This window comes from Grus americana, chromosome 10 (assembly GCF_028858705.1).
Source record: "Grus americana isolate bGruAme1 chromosome 10, bGruAme1.mat, whole genome shotgun sequence".
NCBI classification, from domain to species: domain Eukaryota; kingdom Metazoa; phylum Chordata; class Aves; order Gruiformes; family Gruidae; genus Grus; species Grus americana.
Genome location: NC_072861.1, coordinates 3704405 through 3722548, shown reverse-complemented (window position 1 = coordinate 3722548; position 18144 = coordinate 3704405). Strand labels below are relative to the sequence as shown.

At 56.9% G+C, this 18144-nt stretch overlaps 1 protein-coding gene across 4 annotated transcripts in view; it reads right to left on the bottom strand.

The window, feature by feature from the left end:
* Positions 1-330: 330 nt before the first annotated feature.
* LINGO1 (leucine rich repeat and Ig domain containing 1) overlaps positions 331-18144 on the bottom strand; it is a 160259-nt gene continuing 142445 nt past the window's right edge. For all 4 annotated transcript variants that reach the window (XM_054837044.1, XM_054837045.1, XM_054837046.1 and 1 more), the window contains one exon: positions 331-2538. In XM_054837044.1, coding sequence (XP_054693019.1) covers positions 685-2526 — 1842 coding nt within the window. In that variant the 5' untranslated portion in view covers positions 2527-2538 and the 3' untranslated portion in view covers positions 331-684. The remainder of the gene's footprint in view (positions 2539-18144) is intronic.

Genomic DNA, 18144 nt, shown 5'->3' with positions numbered 1-18144 from the left:
CAGCCGCTCCTTGGGGGAAAAAAAGTCAAACTCCTCTCGGTGCTGCGCAGGGCCCAAGACGCGGCGGAAGGGCCTTTTGGGGGAGCGCCAACCTTTGGCGTCGGCGGGAGAGTCGCCCCAGCCTGGGGCTGTTGTTAGTGAGGCGGCTGGAAAACGCCTCCGTGGCGAGACAGCGAGCGAGCGAGCGCTCGCCAGAGGTACAGAACTGGACAGATCAAGAAGTCAAGATTTTGCATTCCAACTATCTATAGGAAATAGGGTTTTTTTATTATTTCAAGTTTTCATAAAAATCCATAATTATTGAAATCAAAGTTACAGAAGAAAGTTCGTAACTTTTTATTGATTTTATTTCTTTTTCCTTTCTTTTCTTCCCCCCTCTGTTGTTTTTCCCTCTCAGAGTTATATCTGACACCAGAGTCCATCAGACAAAGTCCTTACAAACACAGGAGTCCTGAAGACATCGGCTGAATGTTTTCCTGGTATAAAGAAGAAGAGGAGGAGAAAGAGGTGGTGACAGTGCGGGTGCAGTGGGTTTGGACAGGGGCAGAGGACATGGTGGAAGGAGAGAGGTCGGTATGTTTGTAGCAATGTTTGTTTTTTAATTATTTTTATTTGTCCATTTGTTCTTTTTAAAAAAAAAAAAAAACAAAACACCACCATTATTATTTGCAAATTGTTGCCTGGTTAAATCATTTTCATGTTGAACTTGCGCGGCGCGTCGGCAGAGCTGATGCCCGCGTCGGACTTGCGCGGCACGTACTCGATTTCAATGTTGTGCTTAGTGTTGCCTTTCCCCCGGCTCCACAGGAAGAGGAGCACCAGACAGAAGAGCACGACGCCCAGGAAGGAAATGAAGCCCATGGTGGTGGCGATGATGAGAGTCTTGATGTCAAAGGGGAAAGGCACGGTGGCGCGCGTGCTGTTGGCATCGCTCTCGTTGGGCTGGTTGGAGATGAACGCGAAGGTCTTGTTGGGCTGGTGGGGCCAGTCTGGGGAGTAGCTGCGCACGTGCAGGTGGGCCAGCATGGTGTCGTTGCCACCCGCGTTGCTGGCGATGCATAGGTAGGTGCCATTGTCCTGGATCTGGGCGTAGCGCACCTCCAGCGTGCCGTCAGGGAAGACAGTGAGCCGCCCGTTGGTTTTGGTAGAGATGAGGTGCTTCCGGGGAGAGAGCCACATGATGGTGGGGGGCGGGTCCCCATCTGCCCGGCAGACAAAATGGACCGTGTGGCCTTCGTCCACGAAGATCTGCTGAGGTTTGCGGTCCCGTATCCGTGCTCGGCGGCAGGTGAAGTAGTTGGGCAGGAGGACGTCGGGGAAGTCTTTGAACTCCTTGCCCTGGACGAACTCGGGGGTGGAGCAGGTGGGCTGCTGCTTGTTGAAGTTCAACCTCCATCGCCGCCGGAAAACCCAGAGCAGCCGACAGTCGCAGGCTAAGGGGTTGTTGTCGAGGATGAGGGTCTCCAGGTTGCCCACCGAGTGGAAGGCCGACTCCTCCAGGGTGGTCAGCAAATTCCCCGACACGTTCAGGATGCGCAGGTAATTGAGGCCGCGGAAGGCAAAGGGCTCGACCGTGGTGAGCTGCCCTCCCACCAGCTGGATCTCCTGCAGCCTGAGCAGGTCATGGAGCATGGAGCCCTCGATGGTGACAATGGGGTTGTAGGACAGGTTCAGGAACCGGAGGTAAACCAAGTGCCTCACCGACACATACGGGATGGACGTCAGGTTGCAGTGGGTGATGGACAAGGAAGTCAGGTTCAACCCGTAGAGGCAGTTGGACGTCATAGTATCCAGGTAGGGCCAGTGTGAGATCTCAAGGACCTTGAGCCGGTACAGCCTCTTGAATGAGTAATCCCGGATGGTGTTGATGTTCAGATGGCGCAGCCGCAGCACGATCAAGCCATGAAGGTGAGACAGGGCCTCCGTGGGGATGGAGGTCAGGTTGCATTTCTCCAGGGTCAGCTGCTCCAGGCTGTTGAGGCCGCTAAAGGCCCGGTGGGAGATGTAGACGAGGTCGTTGTCCCCCACCTCCAGAGACTTCAGGTTGTACAAGTCCTGGAACATGTAGTCTAGGAGTATCACAATTTTGTTCTCACTAATGTCTAGCTTGGTAAGGTTGCTGAGTCCGGTAAACACCCCCAAGGGGATCAGCTTGAGTCTGTTACTCCTGAGCCCCAGCGTCCTGAGGTTGAAGAGGTTGTTGAAAGCCCCAGGTTCAATGGCACTGATAATGTTCTCATTTAGCTCCAGCTCCTCCAGGTGAGGGTAGTTGGCAAATTCATCCTGGTTGAGCGTCTTGATGCGGTTCTTGCCCAAGTCCAGAAGCCTGGTCTCGATCGGGATCCCCTCCGGCACGACCATGAATCGCTTCCGGTGGCACAGGACGGCCCGCTCCTGGGCAGAGCACTCGCAGCGCGGGGGGCAGCCCGTGGCGGAGCCGGACAGGATGGATCCCAGCATCAGGAGGAGAATCGGCTGCCAGCAGGCCAGGATTGGGCTGCGCATACTCGCCTCCCCAGCTACCATCCTATCTCTCACCTGCAGGTAACAGGGGGGAGAGAAAGAGCAAGGTGGACATGAACAAACGACAGGCACGACCACGGCAAAAGGTTTACCCTCCTGGTGGAGCCGCCAATAAGGTGAAAGGCATCACCGAGGCAGAGCAGAGGTTCTCATTTTCCAGCTGAAATCCAGCCCTTTGGCTACAAGACCATCTCTCCTCCCCACCCCCCAACTTTCCACTTGATGATTGAACGTGCACAGACTTTGAGTGGAAAGCCTGGAGGAATCTGTGTCAGACAGACCTCGCTTCCTCGGCTTCTTAAAAAAAAAAATTAATACTAAACACATCTATCTACATCCTATTTTAAGCTCTTGAAATTATTCAGTTCCCTGTAGATGGAGCCTGAATATAAAGGCTGCTTTGCAAACGCAGAGGAGCTGAGAACAGGATCGAGCATCTGGGGGAACCCCACTTGGGGCCGGCTCGCGGCAGGGTGTCTGAGTGGGGAACAACGGTGACAGCTCTGTGGGGACCAGTCCCCTTTGTCCATGCTCCCCCAGGCTCTGCAGCAGCGCGGTCTCAGTGTCCCCCCAGGGTTGTCCTTTGCCTCCCGCCATGCCTGCCCACAAGGCGCAGACCTGCACCGCTCCCCTCTGAGAAACAGCAACCGGTCGGTCTGTCTACGGAGTGAGCTACAGCTTGATGTGAGGTCCAGGGGTGCTACGGGGTAAGGGGGTCGGTCTGTGGGGTATGGGGGGGTCTCAGCTGGGGGAGGCTTGGCCTCCTGCCACCTTCCCTGGGGAGCACTGGGAGACCCACTCGGGAGTTATCGTCTGGCTTCTGCCCCGGCCCAGAACCGCCCCGGCCCATTGGCAAGCGGAAGCGAACGCTCCCAGTCGCGCTGCCTCTGTTGCATTTATTTCCTTGTTGTTCGAGCTGTTATGAGGGATCAAATCATGTTAATATTGCATATTAGATGTACAGCTACTCTGGACTGTGTATCTATTGTTATGTGTACACCCCGCGTTGCTTCTACTAATGCTATTTATGGCTTTCGCCGAATAGACTCAATACATTACTTCCATTGGCTCCGTTTATATCCATCATTATATATCCTGTGCATTACTCTCCCTGCTCCGGCACTCTTTATGGCTCTGGTACGTATTCTGTGCATTACTTCCATTGCATCTGTTTATAGTCATCGTTTCATACAGATCTATGATCCAAGTATAACTTTTGTTCCCCCCAAATTATTTAAAATGTCTTTGCAAGACACAAGGATGAAGGGTGATGGACTGGCCATAAAAATGTCCACCAGCACCATCTTGGAAACCGCCAGACCTTGGCACACCAGGCAGTCCCGCAGGCCCCACAGAAATCCTCCTGCCGTTCCCCCCCCCCAGTTTGCTGTCCTCCTCCATCCCCTTTCCCTGCTCCCTCTGCAGTGGGGCAGGTCACTGGGGACCACCCAAAGCACATGGCCCCCGATGTGAAGGGGTGCGGTGCCGGGAGCTGATCCCACACGGCTCCCCTGGCAGCGGTGCCGAGCTCCCTCCCGCCGGCCCCGGGCCAGCATGTCCCAGTCCCGTGGAAACATTTCCAGTGGGCTCGCTTGGGCCTGGGCCAGCCTGCACAGAGCCATTTGCCGGGTATTTACAATTCATCATCTCCTATGTCATCACCTCCTGAGTGCTGACGGTGCTGGGCAGCCTTACAAATACAAGCGGGGTTGCCGCTACTGTTGTGATGCTGCCGGGGTGGAGCCGGGACCTGCCGGAGGGATGTGCCGGCGCCCCAGGGCCGGGATGGCACCGCTGGTTGGCAGTTCTCAGGCAAAGGGCCGCACATGGATTTGCTTCCCAGGCTCGTGCCACAGCCCTGGCCAGAGCTGAGCTGCCAGGGGTTCCCCGTGCCGCCATTGCCGCCTCTCCCTGCGGGCAGCAGGCAGCGGACGAACACCCCGTCCTGCCCGTGAGGTGCCGGCAGCACTGCCGCTCCCACGGCACGCTTGCCAACGCGGGCCGGCTCGCTCGCAGCCTCCCTTGGCCGGTGTTTCTCAGAAACCAATTCCCGCTCCTCACAACCGTGCTGAGAAAGCCATCAAAGAAAGCAAAACACTGCATGCAAAACAAAATACAGTCTAAGGGGCTTAATTATACCAGGATTGAAAAGACTTCAGCTCATTAGAGTGCCAGGCAGCCGGCCTTATTTGGCTGCGTTCTGTGCTGAAATTTCAGCTCTGCCTGTGTGTGCAGCCACGCGATGGTCCCTGCTGGGTGCGGGGTGGGGGTGAGAGCCGAATCCCGCCGTGGGGCCCCACGCATGGCTCCTGCATCAGCCCGGACCTCCCCTGGGCCAAATTCTGCCTCTCCACTGATGGGAAGGGGATTGCACCTGCAACACATTTGGTCTGGTGCTGTTGTCCCTGCACCGGCCTCGGCGGAGGGGCAGCGGCCAGAGCTGGCGGGAGCGACGCGACGTCAACGGCTAAAATGTAAGCGAAGTGATAAATGAATGAAGCAAAATCTGCATGGCGTTAAAAGACGAGATAAGCCCACTTGCGTAGAATTAAAGTCTAGACACACCTCACATGTTATTAGTTCTCAGCTAAATTTAAATCCATGATAAATACAATCCCTGACAAAAACATCTGTAATCTTAATAGCCAGAGTCACAGAAGAGCTTTGGGAGAAAGACAATGAATAAGCTGAAAAATTCTGGGCTAAGATGAGCTTTAAATCACTTCTGGTTCCCATTTACCTCTGGCTGGTTCAGAGAGGAATATTCGTGCCTCAAGGTGAGGCGGATATTAAGAGGTGCCCTTCTAAAAATGACTCGCGTGGTGATCTTCTTGTGAGCTGAGGTCAACAACTCCTGGTTTTACTTACAGTCACCGTCACGCATTTCCCCACGGTGGCTGGACTTGGGTTGCATCAGGAAACCTCAGCCCAAAGTTCGGGCTGTCCTTTTGGCCGCCTGTGTCTACTGCCATGCGGTGCTGGGCGGGCGAGGGGCTGCGGCCGCCTTGGATGAGCTCGGCTGACTCTGGGGACAGGGCTTGGTGTCCCTGGGGGAAAGGTGGCAGTGGCCACTCTCAGCAGTTGCCACCTGGGAAGTGACTGAGACAAAGCACCACCAAGGGCTTTCCAAAAATGGAAGCCCTCGCAGATTTACGCTGAGTAGGACCATGAAACGTGCCTGAGCACCCCTCCAGGGTGCCTGGACGCAGCCTCAGCACAAGCTGCCAGGCAGGATCAGGCCAGGCCAGCCTAGGGAGAGCTGCAGCCCTCTGGCGTGAACGTGGCTCTCATTTCTCACATAAAAAAAAAAGAATCGATAGGAAAGGAGCAGCTGCTGGACTCACTGCCTTTAGGCAATGAGCAAACCAAAGCAAAAATCATGCCCAGAGCCACGGCATCCACTGACCCCTGTCCTCGCCACCTTGCTGCCTGGGATGACGGCTCCAAAGTACAACCCTGTACCCCGGGAAGCTGCTAGACCCTGCCCAAGAGGTGCAGATGGGCACACTGGAGCCACGCTGCCTCGGTGCTAAATGCAGCAGGACCTGCTGAGCGTCTCCACCTGGGCTCAGCACTGGGAGGAAAGATGCTATGCTGGGTCTGTGCCTGGAAACGCAGCCCGGGGCTGGGCTGGAGCGCTGATGTGCGTGGAGTTTGCTCGGTCGTGATGGGCACAGGCTGCCCCAGCGCGGCAGGAACAGCCCCGTGGAAACCAAACCCAGGCAATGACCCAGGAGGGAGCCCAGGCTCAGCACCTGGGTTTGCTCCTGAGGCTGAAGCCGCTCTCCTGCCCTGAGGGGTGAGCAACACACCTGGCTGTGCCCTCTGCTGTCACCACTGTCCCTGGGCTGTCCCCTGCTCACCACCCCACAGGGTGCTCAGCAGTTGGGGCTGGGCCGGTGCTCCTCCGCACCAAGCGATCTGCCACGCTGACAGCAGCAAAAATCCCCGAGTCAGCTATAACCCCCACCTGGCAGCCATAAATTACAGTGCAGGAGGCATTCACCCTTGAACCAGATGCTTTTGAGAGCATCAAACAACAACAGGCAATTTAGGATGAAGCCATATCCCTGGGGGGGCCGGGGGGGCTGCAGTGCTTTGGGGGCTCAGCGGGGCCAGGGGATCACGTCCCCACCCCATCTGTCCCTGCAGGAGCCAACCTTGCTGCGGTGCCATGGGACATGCAGGAGTGAGCCTGATCCCAGCAGCCCGGGCACCCACGCTGGGCTGCAGTGTGGATCTGGGTATGGGTGCGGGTCAGCCAGGGGCGCACCCCCAGCTCTGCTCTGCTGGCTTCGCACAAAGCCACCGAGACACAGCTCTTGGAGTCAGTGCTCTCGTCTCTTCTAAGCTGCTCTCGCTAAATCAAATTTTATTGAACTTGACTACATTTTAGAGATAAAGACTCCAGGTTTACAAATAAATATTTAACAACCTTTCCTGCTGCTAAAAGAGTTGCTTATCCAGACCCCGGGCTCTGCACTAAATGTTCCTGTAGCTATCTGCAAAGCAGCAAAACAAAGGGAGAAGCTTTAATTTGCCAAACACGTTCGTGCCCATTTCCTCCTCTCTCCATCATTCCCCCTGCATCCAACGCACATTTGTGGGCCCTTTTGCTTTCTCTCTCCTTCCTCCCCACCCCACCTGCTCCCTCTTCCTCCTCTTTTCCCACCCAGTCCCCAGAGCACAGGCGTCAGCAGTAGCTGCCCTCCTCCCCAGTGCCCAGGGATGGTCAGGGATGGGTGGGAGTAGGGACCAGAGCACATAGCACGGAGGGGGCCATTTCCCTCCCAGAATCACGTTGCTTCACATGGATAAAAAGAAACCAAAGACAGAGAGCCTAAAGTAAGCCCTGACTGCTGCCAGGGTTGGCTGGCGGGCAGCAGACGGGTGGCTGGAGGCACAGCGCTGGCCTGGGTGATGGAAAGCTGCTGCCGCCGCATTTCCTTTGGACCTTCATTAATGGATGGGCTGTTAACGAAGGGCATGAAAACAGGCTGCCCTGTGGCCTGTCCTGGCCCCAAATTCTCCAGAAACAGCACAGGAGAGTGTAAGTGGGGAGAAACAGGCAGAAGTTGAGGACCTTTCCAGTTCAGGGTGGTGGGGACACATGAGCGAGTCATGCAAGGCAACGAACCATGGCACATTAGCCAGAGAGGAGACCACCCCCAATCCCACCAGCCACAAGCTGCCCAGGTCACCGGCTCCCCTCACCCACGTGAAGGCACGACTCTCCAGCCAGGAGCTTTGGCTCAGCCTTCTGAAGTATCTGCTTTCAGCTGCTCCGAGGCGGGAGCCTGGAATAGGTGTGCGGCAACCTGATCTGCTCTGGCAGTTGCTCTGAGGCTGTAAAAGAGCACGAAGAAGTATTGAAGATGCCAATTCCCTTCCGGCACTCCGGGCTGGCACCAGATACCCCAGCAGCTGGCCTCCAGCACTGCCCTGCAAAGGCATTTCCTCGTGGGAAGGGGCTCTTCCACTCAAAACATGGTGTCCCCAGCACCACAGGGGATTATGGCTGGGAAGCACCAAGCCAAAGAGCAAGAAGAGCAGGAAAAAAAAAAAAAAAAAAAAAAAAGGGGAGGGGGGTGCACAGGGGAGGACAAGAGCTCTAAAGCGGGCTGAGGGGCTGGGATGCTGGAAGGGGGGAGGCTTTGGCCTAGCCAAACACTGGTTTAGCTCCAGGCTGTGGATCTGCGTGATGTCCCCATGTATGGCAGGGGGACAACTGGCAATGGCCCAGAGCCAACCCGGAGAGTGGTTTTCAGGCTCGGCAGGCAGGTTATTGGAGCAGGGCGACAGGAAGGAGATCCCGGTCATCTCTGCAAGATGCTGAAGCTCAGAGCAGGTTTTTTTTTTGCTGAGGCTGTTTCTTGCTGCGATCACATCTGTGCAAGTGCTGCTCACCCTCCTCACACCTTTGCTCCTTCGTTTTTAACATCTTTTCCTCTCTCTTTGGCTGCACATGCTTCAGTGCCCCATCAGCAAAGAAAACATCCTGACAAGTGATCAATAAGTAATTGCAAAGGCAGCTGTGGATGCCGGGGGGTGTAAAGCCCTGAGCTAGCAAGAGATAAATGAGGAGTGTAAGGGTGCAGTGCACCGTGGAGCTCAGGCTTGGAGCCAACCACGCTCCCCTACTCATCGACTGAGGTGGCCGGGACGCGGGCTGGCCTACCACTGCCGCAGACGCGGCCGGTTGGTGGTTCAACACTTTCCATGTCAGGCAAGGTGGGAGGAGGCTGATTTTTTTTTTTTTTTCTGCTTGTGAGACAAAGAGCAGAGGAGCTGTATTTGCTGGAGGAAGATCTCCCAAGGGTTGGCCTTGGGACTCCAGCACCGGAGATGTTTCGGGCTGGTGAGCAGGAGAGGAGGAGGATGAGATGGGGTGTGCTGGGAGGCTGGGAAGGATGTGCACCAGCTAGTTGAATGGGGCATCTCCTCTTTCTTTCTTTATTTCTGCAAATCTCCTTGGGAGTCTTGTCTCTGTGGACGTGGGCTGGGTCACCAGGATGTTTTAGGTGCCCACCCGAAGGCACCCAGCTCAGCAGGCACTTGAGTGATGAGCGAGTGCTGGGCAGAGAAGGCTTCAGTACAGCATGAAGGTCTCTGTAGATGTTTTTTTTCTTCCCTGTTTGTAGCTGTGAACGGAGGGTGGAAAAACCCCAGGCTCTTCTTAGGGCTATGGAAACATTTGCACCGGAGAGGTGAAAGAAAGGTCTGTCCAATGAGTGTCTTCTGGGAGAGCCGCCAGGGTCACGATGACATTGCAAAGGCATCCCCCGCGCTCTGCCTTGACATGCCCACGGCCAGCAAGGCATCGTGGGACACGGCCGTCCCCGAGCCAGCGCCTGCAAAGGCCCTTTGGGGAGAGCAGGGTATCGGCAGCAGCCAGAGCCTGGGCCACCATCCCGCTCCTGCTCATGCAGGGAGAAAACTGCCTTCTCCTCCCAGCACAGCCCAGCCACAGCTGGCAGCCACCCTTTCTTGTTGCACTGGAGGAAGGATTGTTTGTTTTTGTTTTTTTTTTTTCCCCTGGGAATGCTCTCGAGTGGTATCCAAACACCTTCTGCACCCCCCCTGAGCTCCCCAGGAGCACTCCGAGCAGCCCCAGCACTGGCAAGGGCCCTGCAAAGGGCCGTACCCTGGGCAGCAGAGGTAGATTTGGGGCAGGAGGATAGGGGGAGACCCCGGGCGGCTCGGCCGTCCTGCCCATCAGCTCCACACGGCCCTGGTGCCGCTGGGGTGGCTCCGCGTGGCTCGGCACGCTGTCACCGCGCTGCTGAATCAGCCAGCGCTCAGCTGTACGGTGCCTGTGATAAACCCTGTGTTTGTGTCAGGGGCAGGACACCACCTGATCCAGCATAAAAGCAGCTGGTACAAAGTCACCCCGCTGCCGCGTTTCCTCCAGATCAGGAGCAGATGGTAGCTCTGTACGGGCCCGCCTCGGTGGCTGCTGCAGTGACTGGTGGCTTCCCGCTCCCCCAGCCCCAGGCACCAGTCCCCGAGGACAGTCCCCGTGCCGTGGCCAGCGCCAGTGTCCCAGCAGCGAGGTGGGCAGGCCCTGCCAGGCTGAGCCGCTGCTCCTGGCGATCCCAATGCGCAATCCACACCTGGGGGGACCCAGGCAGGGGCGGCTGCCTGGCACCAAGACAAGCTGCTCCCTCCCTGACGCTCCCTGTCTGGGGGCATCCCGTCCCCTCCAGCCATCAGCCTCTGCCAAAATGTGTCCCATGGCTCTGCAGCGTGCTGGAACTCTGCTCAGCACCCGGAGCGGGGCTGGGGCACCCAGCAGCTCCAGCAGCAGAGAACCAGGGCCATGAGCAGAGATGGGGGAGGATCCCGGTGCCTTCTGCCCCCCCTTTACTCCATTTACTCAGCAGGCGAGTGAATGCCAGACCAGCCCGACACCCTTGGCCCCACAAGCATCCTCGCCCCACACAGCCATAAGGGGACGTCGTCGAGGCTTTGGGATGTGACTCCCTCTAACAGCCACGAGTCCGAGCCGCTGTGTCCCCACTGTGTCCCTGGCACTGCTTGAAGGTGGAAATCCCAGATCAAAGTCCCAAACTCTACACAGCTGCAGCAAGCAGGGACCAGCAAGCGCGGCCCGAGCCTGCGGTGCTACAGAGCAATGTTGCTGCCAGGGACTGAGCATGTGCCTTATGTTTCATTTAAGCTTAGACCGTACTTATGGCACCACTTCTGTTCCCACGCCACAGCCATTAAATACCCCCACAACCACTGCAGGACACCTAGAAAAGTACAAGGGTTGCTCCGGAGCTCTGCGTCTTCCACTGGAAACCTTTGGGATAGTAGTGAGAGGACTTCAGAGGACTTCAACCCAGCAGCTTTGCTGACTCCAGGGAAACCTGCTGATTTACCTCCCTTTAGGACCAGCCCTGATATTTTTACAGTGCCACCTACAATAAGCAGCCTCAGAAGCCTTTCAGGAGAGGCCGACCGCAGGCCGGCCCAGTGAAAATGGCTCTGTGATAACCCATCAGTGGGACAAGGTGCATCGTGCTGCCAGGACCAGCGGCCCCGGGCAGGGGCACGTCTGCGTTTCAAGGCGCTGCAAGAGACAAAAGCCCCAGCCCTCTCCATCCACCTCCTTTCCCGACTCCTTCCCGCAAGGCAGATCTCGCTCTCTCTCTCTCTCCCCCCATCCCAGTTATTATTAAGTTTCGTTCACATAATAACAAATTTAGTGCCCCAGGAACTTCCAGAAAGAAAGAATTGGAGAAAAAAGGGAGCCAAAGAAAGCATGAGCGATGGCAAACGCAGAGAGAAGATTCCTCTTCCCAGCTTGGCTTTCTCTGTGCTGCTTTTACATATATAATTCTTTTTTCTTCCCCCTTTCTCGCTTGTTTGATTTTTGCATTATTTATGGCTTGTCTTCAGGGCCTGTATTTGCTGTTATTGTTTCATTCAACAATAAAATAGATTAGATAAAAACAAACTGTGCTGAGCCGCGGCTGAGCCCGTTTGTCCTGCAGTCAGCCGCTCCCACGAAGCGGGGCAGAGCGGGCGCCGCGGGTGCAAGTGGCCGGGCAGTGCCAGCTGCCCGGGGACGAGGGGTCACCGCCTCGCCAGCCCTTCCCAGCCCAAATCGCTGCGGGCGGGGAGGCGCTGCGGGATGTGGCCTGGCCAGGATTTGGGCTCCAGGTGCTGCCAGCCCTGTGGGTACGTGTCCTCTAGGTATGGGGGCTGCACAAAGAGCTCCTGGGGTCCCGGCACTGCACCCAAACCTCAGACACCACCCCCCCCCAAGCAAGAAGAAAAAGGTGGGAAATGCTGGTTCAGAGCAGAAAAACGAAGCAATAAAAACTGTGATTTTTTTTTTTTTTTTTAGAGCAATTTCATGAAATCCAACACACCGATTTCACTAATGAGGGTGCCCCAAGCTGAGCCGGCACTGGCTGCGGGTGCTGCGCCCCAGCAAATCTCAGCCCCAGGCGCTTTGGGAATGTGTCCTGGGAGGTGCAGCGCCGTCCTGCAGCCTTGTGCCGGGGAAGGGCTGGGCGCAGGGTGGGCAGCGCTGCCCCGCAGCTGTGAAGCAGCTGGAGCAGGGGCGAAAAGCACAATCGGTTTAATGCCTACGCTAAGGGCTGTCAGCACGCCGGCAGCCTCAGCTGTGCCGCGGGGAGCCGAGCCCTTCCCCGGCCTTTTCTGTCTTCCAGCAGGCGATCGCGCTGAGCCCGTGGGCATGGAGAAGAAGGAGGGACCCACCGTGGGGATGGAGCGGTTCCCCCGCTGCCCTTGACGGAAGGCTGCTTTGGGGTGGTTTTGCTGTGTTTTGCTTGAACTGAAAGAGATGCTTTCCGCCCCTTCCTCCTTCTCCCCAGTGATGTTGATAATAATACAGAGACTGCACTCTGGGCTGTATGTGAGAACAAAAGTAATCACAGGGAAATACAGTGCATAGAAATTAAATCGGAAATGCAAAGCCAGGGTTTCCATTTCAGTTCAGCTTCTGTATCGTTTCCCATTGAAAAGGATAAACAGGCTGAGCACAAATCAGTTTAATGGCAGCACCTAATGGCAGCGCAATTCCATGTTTCCCAGAGCAAATCGTAGCTCAAGCCCAAAGCGACAGCGCGATACGCAGCCTGCCAGCTCCGTGGGACGGCCACGGCATGGCACAGCCCCAGCTGCGCGTGGGGGGCCACCAGGGCCCCCGCAGGACTTGCTGCCCTTGGCAGCAGTGCCAAAATAACCTGGTTCACCAGGGCGCAGGAGGGGCTGGTGTCCCTCTCCAGGCTTGGGGATGCCGCTGGGCCCTTGCCTGCCCGATTCCCAGCAGAAAAGGGGTGTCCCATCGAGCGTCCCTCACATCCCCAAGCTCCCGGCGGCAGACTCCGACCCACTGGGAGCTTGCAGAGCTGTGCCAGGCTGCTCCCCCAGCATGGGCTGGGCGAGGAGGTTTTCACACCGCTCACCACTGTGGCCCTAATTCCCTCCCTTCATCTGGCTCCAGCAGTGCGTGTTCATTTAAAGCATGGCCATCTATTTGTTTCTACCTAATCCTCATTGCTGTGCCTTGCTCTGCGGTACAATGCACAAGCCACTTGCCAGCGGAGCTGGGGCAGAAGCAAGCCACCAGGCCAGTGCTCGCCCGTAATGCCCTCCCTGGCTCCCCAGGCTCACATTTTGGGTTAGACCACATCAATTTGGCTTTCTGTGACTACCCCCAGTCCAAAGGGGTGGTGGGGAAAGGCCAGGTTCAGGTACAGCAGGGAGAGGTTTGTCCACGTGCCTGTGCGAGGGTAAGAAGAGCGCTCAGACTTTGCTCGCCACCCCCAGGTTGCCTCCAAGGTCTAAATCAGTTGTTTCCCATTTCACACTTGACATCTCAAATCCAAACAAAGAGCTGAAAGAATAGATCACGTCAAAATATTTCTGCTTCTCCCTCCTACGAGAATTCCCCATCAGAGACCAATCCAATTAAGGTGCTGGTTATGAAATTAACCATAATTACAAGAGCGATATTTAATGTTTTGCGTTCTGATGAAGAAATGGAATGGAAATGACAAAAAAAAGTAATTGTGGGTCCTACTGAGATAACTAAGAGCAATGTGGGATGGTGGGGGGAAAGGGCTGCCAGGGGAGCAAGGGCTGTGCAGGGTGGCAGGCACCCAGCCCAGGGACCCCACAGCAGCAAGGGCAGGGGCTGGGTGCTCGTGGGCACGTCCCTCAGGGAGCAGTGGCCAGCCTGTCCCCAAAAGCAGGGGATCAGCCCAGCCTGATGGCTCCCGGTGAGTATTTTGCCATTTGAGCATCACTCGGATGCTGTTGGGCCCCAGGAACCGTGTCCTGGGAGGCACAGCCCAGTCCTGCACCTCCTCACCCTGTCCCCACTCCCTACGGGGACCCTCTGGCTCACCCGCAGAATTGTCCCTAGCTCAGGACACCAATCCCAGCCCTGGCACTTGAGAGCTTCAGTGGGCAAAGCCTTTGGCCTCTGACCAGGACACCTGGGTCCTCTGGAGCCCAGGAGAGTCATGTCCACGTGTGGACACATGTCCACTGCAGGATGCCGTGGGCACTGAAAGGCTGACCAGCTTGTAGAGACACGTGAAAAAAATGATGGAAGGAAACATGCAGGACGGTCAAACAGAAGCCATTTCTGTGCTTAACTGGGAGAATGAGCAAAACCAGCCCTGGTGAGGGATGCTGACCTGCTGCCTAGCCCAGTCCCACGCTCAGGAGATGCTGTTTGGAGGGGGTATGGGACCATGGAGGGTAAGGGATGGTGGCCAAGGTGTCAGCAAGAGGGAGGGCTGAGCCGCTGGTGGGGTCATGGCAGGGCTCCCCCCCAACACAGCCATGCTGCTGCCAGTGCATCAATAGACTCTGTGCATCCTCCTGGCAGGGCAAGGCACGGTTGAGGTGGGCTCTGTTAGTCACTCCTAACTGCTGCTCCCGCAAGGTGGGAATCACCTGGCTCTTGCCCCGGCACAGCCGTTAACTCCAGCAGCGTGGGGTCTCTGCTCAAGCTGGGTGCTCCCCGCACTGTCTGCCCTTCTCGAGCCAGCCGGCGTGACCTGCTGCTCTCAGGGATGGAGGGAGCCTCATGCTCCCAGCCCAGGCTAAAGAGCAGATGAGGCCCTCCGTGACATTTATTAGCATTTATTCAATTGCCCGGGTCAAGGTGACAATTAATGCTGCCCACCTTTGTGCGACCTGTCGTTCTCCTGGCTCTGCCGTGCCACGGAGGGGCAGAGGCCACGCTGCGCTGCTGACAGTGCTCCTGGGGCTGGGGAAGCACTGCGGGGGGGGGGGGGGGGGCTACGGCTGGTGTTTCTCCCCTTCCCCAAGCCAGCTCCGTCCTCAGACGCTCCTCTCCCTCTCTGTATCACACATGCCCTGACACTGTCCCAAAGGCTGCAGATTCAAACAGCCACCAAAACCGGCTGTTAGTAAGACATGTCCTCAGCCAGGGTCACAGGGAGCTGGGACACGCGGCAAAGGCACAGAGATCCTTCTCCATGCAGCCGCTCCCCTCCGCAAGCTCCAATTTTTACTCCCCCGGATGGAGAGAGAGAAGGGGGAAAAAATTGACTCGGAAGAAAATTGAGGCCGTGGCCTTCAGTTGCTTTCTCCCTTTATTTTTCTTGGGTTGTTTGATTTGCGTTAAGCATTTGTAGCCCTCTTCTCTCTCATCTCAACCTTCCCTGCTACCTGACGAGCTCTGCTGGCTCTTTTCCCACCAAAAGCCATTTCTGTTCATGCTAGGATAAACCCTGCTCCCTTCCTTCTCGGGGTTTAGCAGGGACTGGAGGAGAGCTGCTGACTCAGTGCATTGGATGTGTTCGAGAGCCGGGCAAACACCCTCCCTCACCAAGCTGTGCCGCAACTTGCACCGCCGGCTGTGTTCTCCTCATGCCTCACCGGTGGCCAGTGTCGAGCATAAAGGGTGAGTATGGGCCCACCGAGCTCGTGTTAGCCTGCACCATGGAAGGAGAGCGCAAACTGCCCGAGGAGCCACAAGCCAAGGGGGGACCCAAGGGCTGGCAGGACCCAGCTGAGGTGACATGGAAAAGTGTCTCTCCAGCAGTTTCTACACCTGAAGCTTCGCAAAAGAGTTGGTGGAATCTCCTTTTCCACCGGGACATTCACATCCGCCCCTTGAGGGGATGGGGTCCAACCTCCAGCCCGACACGGGTGTCACCCCAGAGCTGTCACGGCAGCCCGCACCCAACAGCTGTCCAACACGCCGGGCCCATCGCTGAACCAACACCTGATGGGGGTGTATTAATCCTCATCGAACCACAACAGGTTCAGCTGCGCTTTATAATTCAGCAACTGTAATTACACTATAATTACACTATAATTGTGGCGTTATTATAAAGTGATTTATCAACCCCTGAAGTAAAACCTCAAGTTAGAGGATTTTATACTTGTTACATACATCAAGCAGTATAAACTTCAGCATCGTTACAGTGACCGTATTAAACGGGAAACTAAAGGAATAATAAGTCATTCAGTCATGCTGTTAACCTTCCAGTGATATGAAACAGTGGTAATTAGAGGTATCACAGAGTAATTACATTCTAAGTGTAGAGTAACTGCAGCATGGTACTGTATTACAGAAGTATAACCATTTGTTTTGTAATTAATCCCTCCACAAAACGTCTTGGAAAACCTGACTCTTCCCCAGGTGCTGTAAACTCAGCTCCACTGTCTCCTCCAGCCGCTTCCTGCCCACCCTGGGAGAGCCTCAGTGAAAGCTGGGGCTGCCCGAGCACCTGGTGCAGGCAGGTGCCCCTGCCTGCAGCCCTGCCAGCTCCGAGCTGCTGGTGGGGGACTCACAGCCAAGAGAGGAGGAGAAACCCCCTCCTGCTACCTGGTAAACTGCAAAGTCCCCACCAGGGACACTGCTGCCGCCGGGGAGTGTCTGTCCCTGTCCCAGAGCGGCAGGCACTGGGAGGGCCTGGCTAAGGAGAAAACTGCCCCAGCGTGTCTGTAGGAAGACACGGAGGCTTTAGCCAGGGATGCGTTTCTCTCTTGGCCTCGCTCACCAGCCTTGCTAGGCTAAGAGCTTCAGAGACCACCTCTCCTCCATGGTATTAAGCTACCGAGCTGTGCTCAGAGAAGGAGCCAGGCTCAGCAGGGGAGATGGCACGGCCAGCCCAGACATCTCCTCCCACCAAGCCCCAGCCCACGCTGCTGGGATGGGCGGAGGGCTGAGCAAGGCACCCGGAGGGTGAGGCTCCCCCTCGGCTCCACAGCACCTGGGACAGGCATGGGGTGCTACTGCCCATTTGCAGTGCCAGGAGAGGGACAAGGCGTGCACTTGAAACTGGGGGAACAGACATGGAGGAAGGGAGTCGAACAAAGGTTTGGGCTGTGGTAGCGGCATGGGGCTGGGATAGCTGCCTTTGGGGTGGGGATGGGTTGGGCAGCGCAGGCAGCCCTGCTAAGGTCCATGCAGCCCCCCCGTGCTGGCGGGCTGGCTGGAGGCATGGCCACGCTGCTGCTCCACGGCTGTCTCCAGCAGGCGTGAAGGTCAGGTCAGGGCTGCTGCAAGTGGCAGAGCAGCGAGGAGAGGGTTAAGGCTGGCGGGAGGGCTGGGATGGGGATGTGGAAGGGATATAATTTCAGAGCTGGGCTCCGGTAGGTGGTGCAGAGGAAGGGGAGATGGAGGGAGAAGGGAGAAGGAGCAGGTCTGTGGAGTCGGGCTGCTCCTGGGAATGCCTGAACTGCTCTGCCCCACGCTCTCCCCACGGGCTGAGACCCTAGAGAACAACATGGGCTGGGGGCGAACGCGGGGCTGTCGCACCGGTCCCCTGCTGCAGGCCAGCAGGTAGAGTCGCTTGCTGAAAAGGGCGTTTGCTGGGGAAGGACCGTGGATGGCGACTGCTCGGGTGGTAGCTGGGCTAGCGACAGGCAGAGAGAGGCAGCGGAGCCTCGGCTTCGCCAACCAGCACGCACCGGCAGCGAGGACACCTGATCCCACCAGTGCCCACACTCATGCTCACCCGTTGGCCCTCCTCCTAGTGCAAATCACTTTCACGGCACCAACACTCCTATTTCTTCTCAGAGGTGGCACCTCTGGCACCTGATGCGAACCATGCCTCTACCCTTGGCTCAGGTGCAAGGTGAAAAATCTGATAACCTACACACGGTATCAGAGAGCAACAAGCAATGACACTGCCCAGGAGGGCTCCCAAAGCCCTTGTGGCCAGTAGGCTCTTGGGCATCCTCGTGATCCCGGCCGCCCTGCAAAGCCCCTTCAACGTTAAACCCTTCTTTTTTCTGCCAGATGCAAACCGAGGGCTGAGCCAGCGCTGGCAGCCTGACCCTCCCCAGCATCTTCAGTTCTCCGGGCTGGCTTCTGTGCGTGGGGCTGAGCCCAGGCGGGGGGACCCTTCAGTGCTTCAGAGCTTCCCCGGAGCCTGAGGGATCATCCCCTTCGGCAGTAACTCCCCACGGCCCGACTCACCTACCTCCAAGCTGGGGGCTGGTGATGGAGAGGTGAGCCCCCGCCCTGAAAAATTACCCCCCCCATGGCTCCTGCCTCCAGCCTGGTCACTGGGGGCTGGTGAGCTATCCCTGCCCGTGTATTTAACCCTTCGTGTCTCTGCCTTGGGGACAGGCAAAGGGACGATTCCTCCT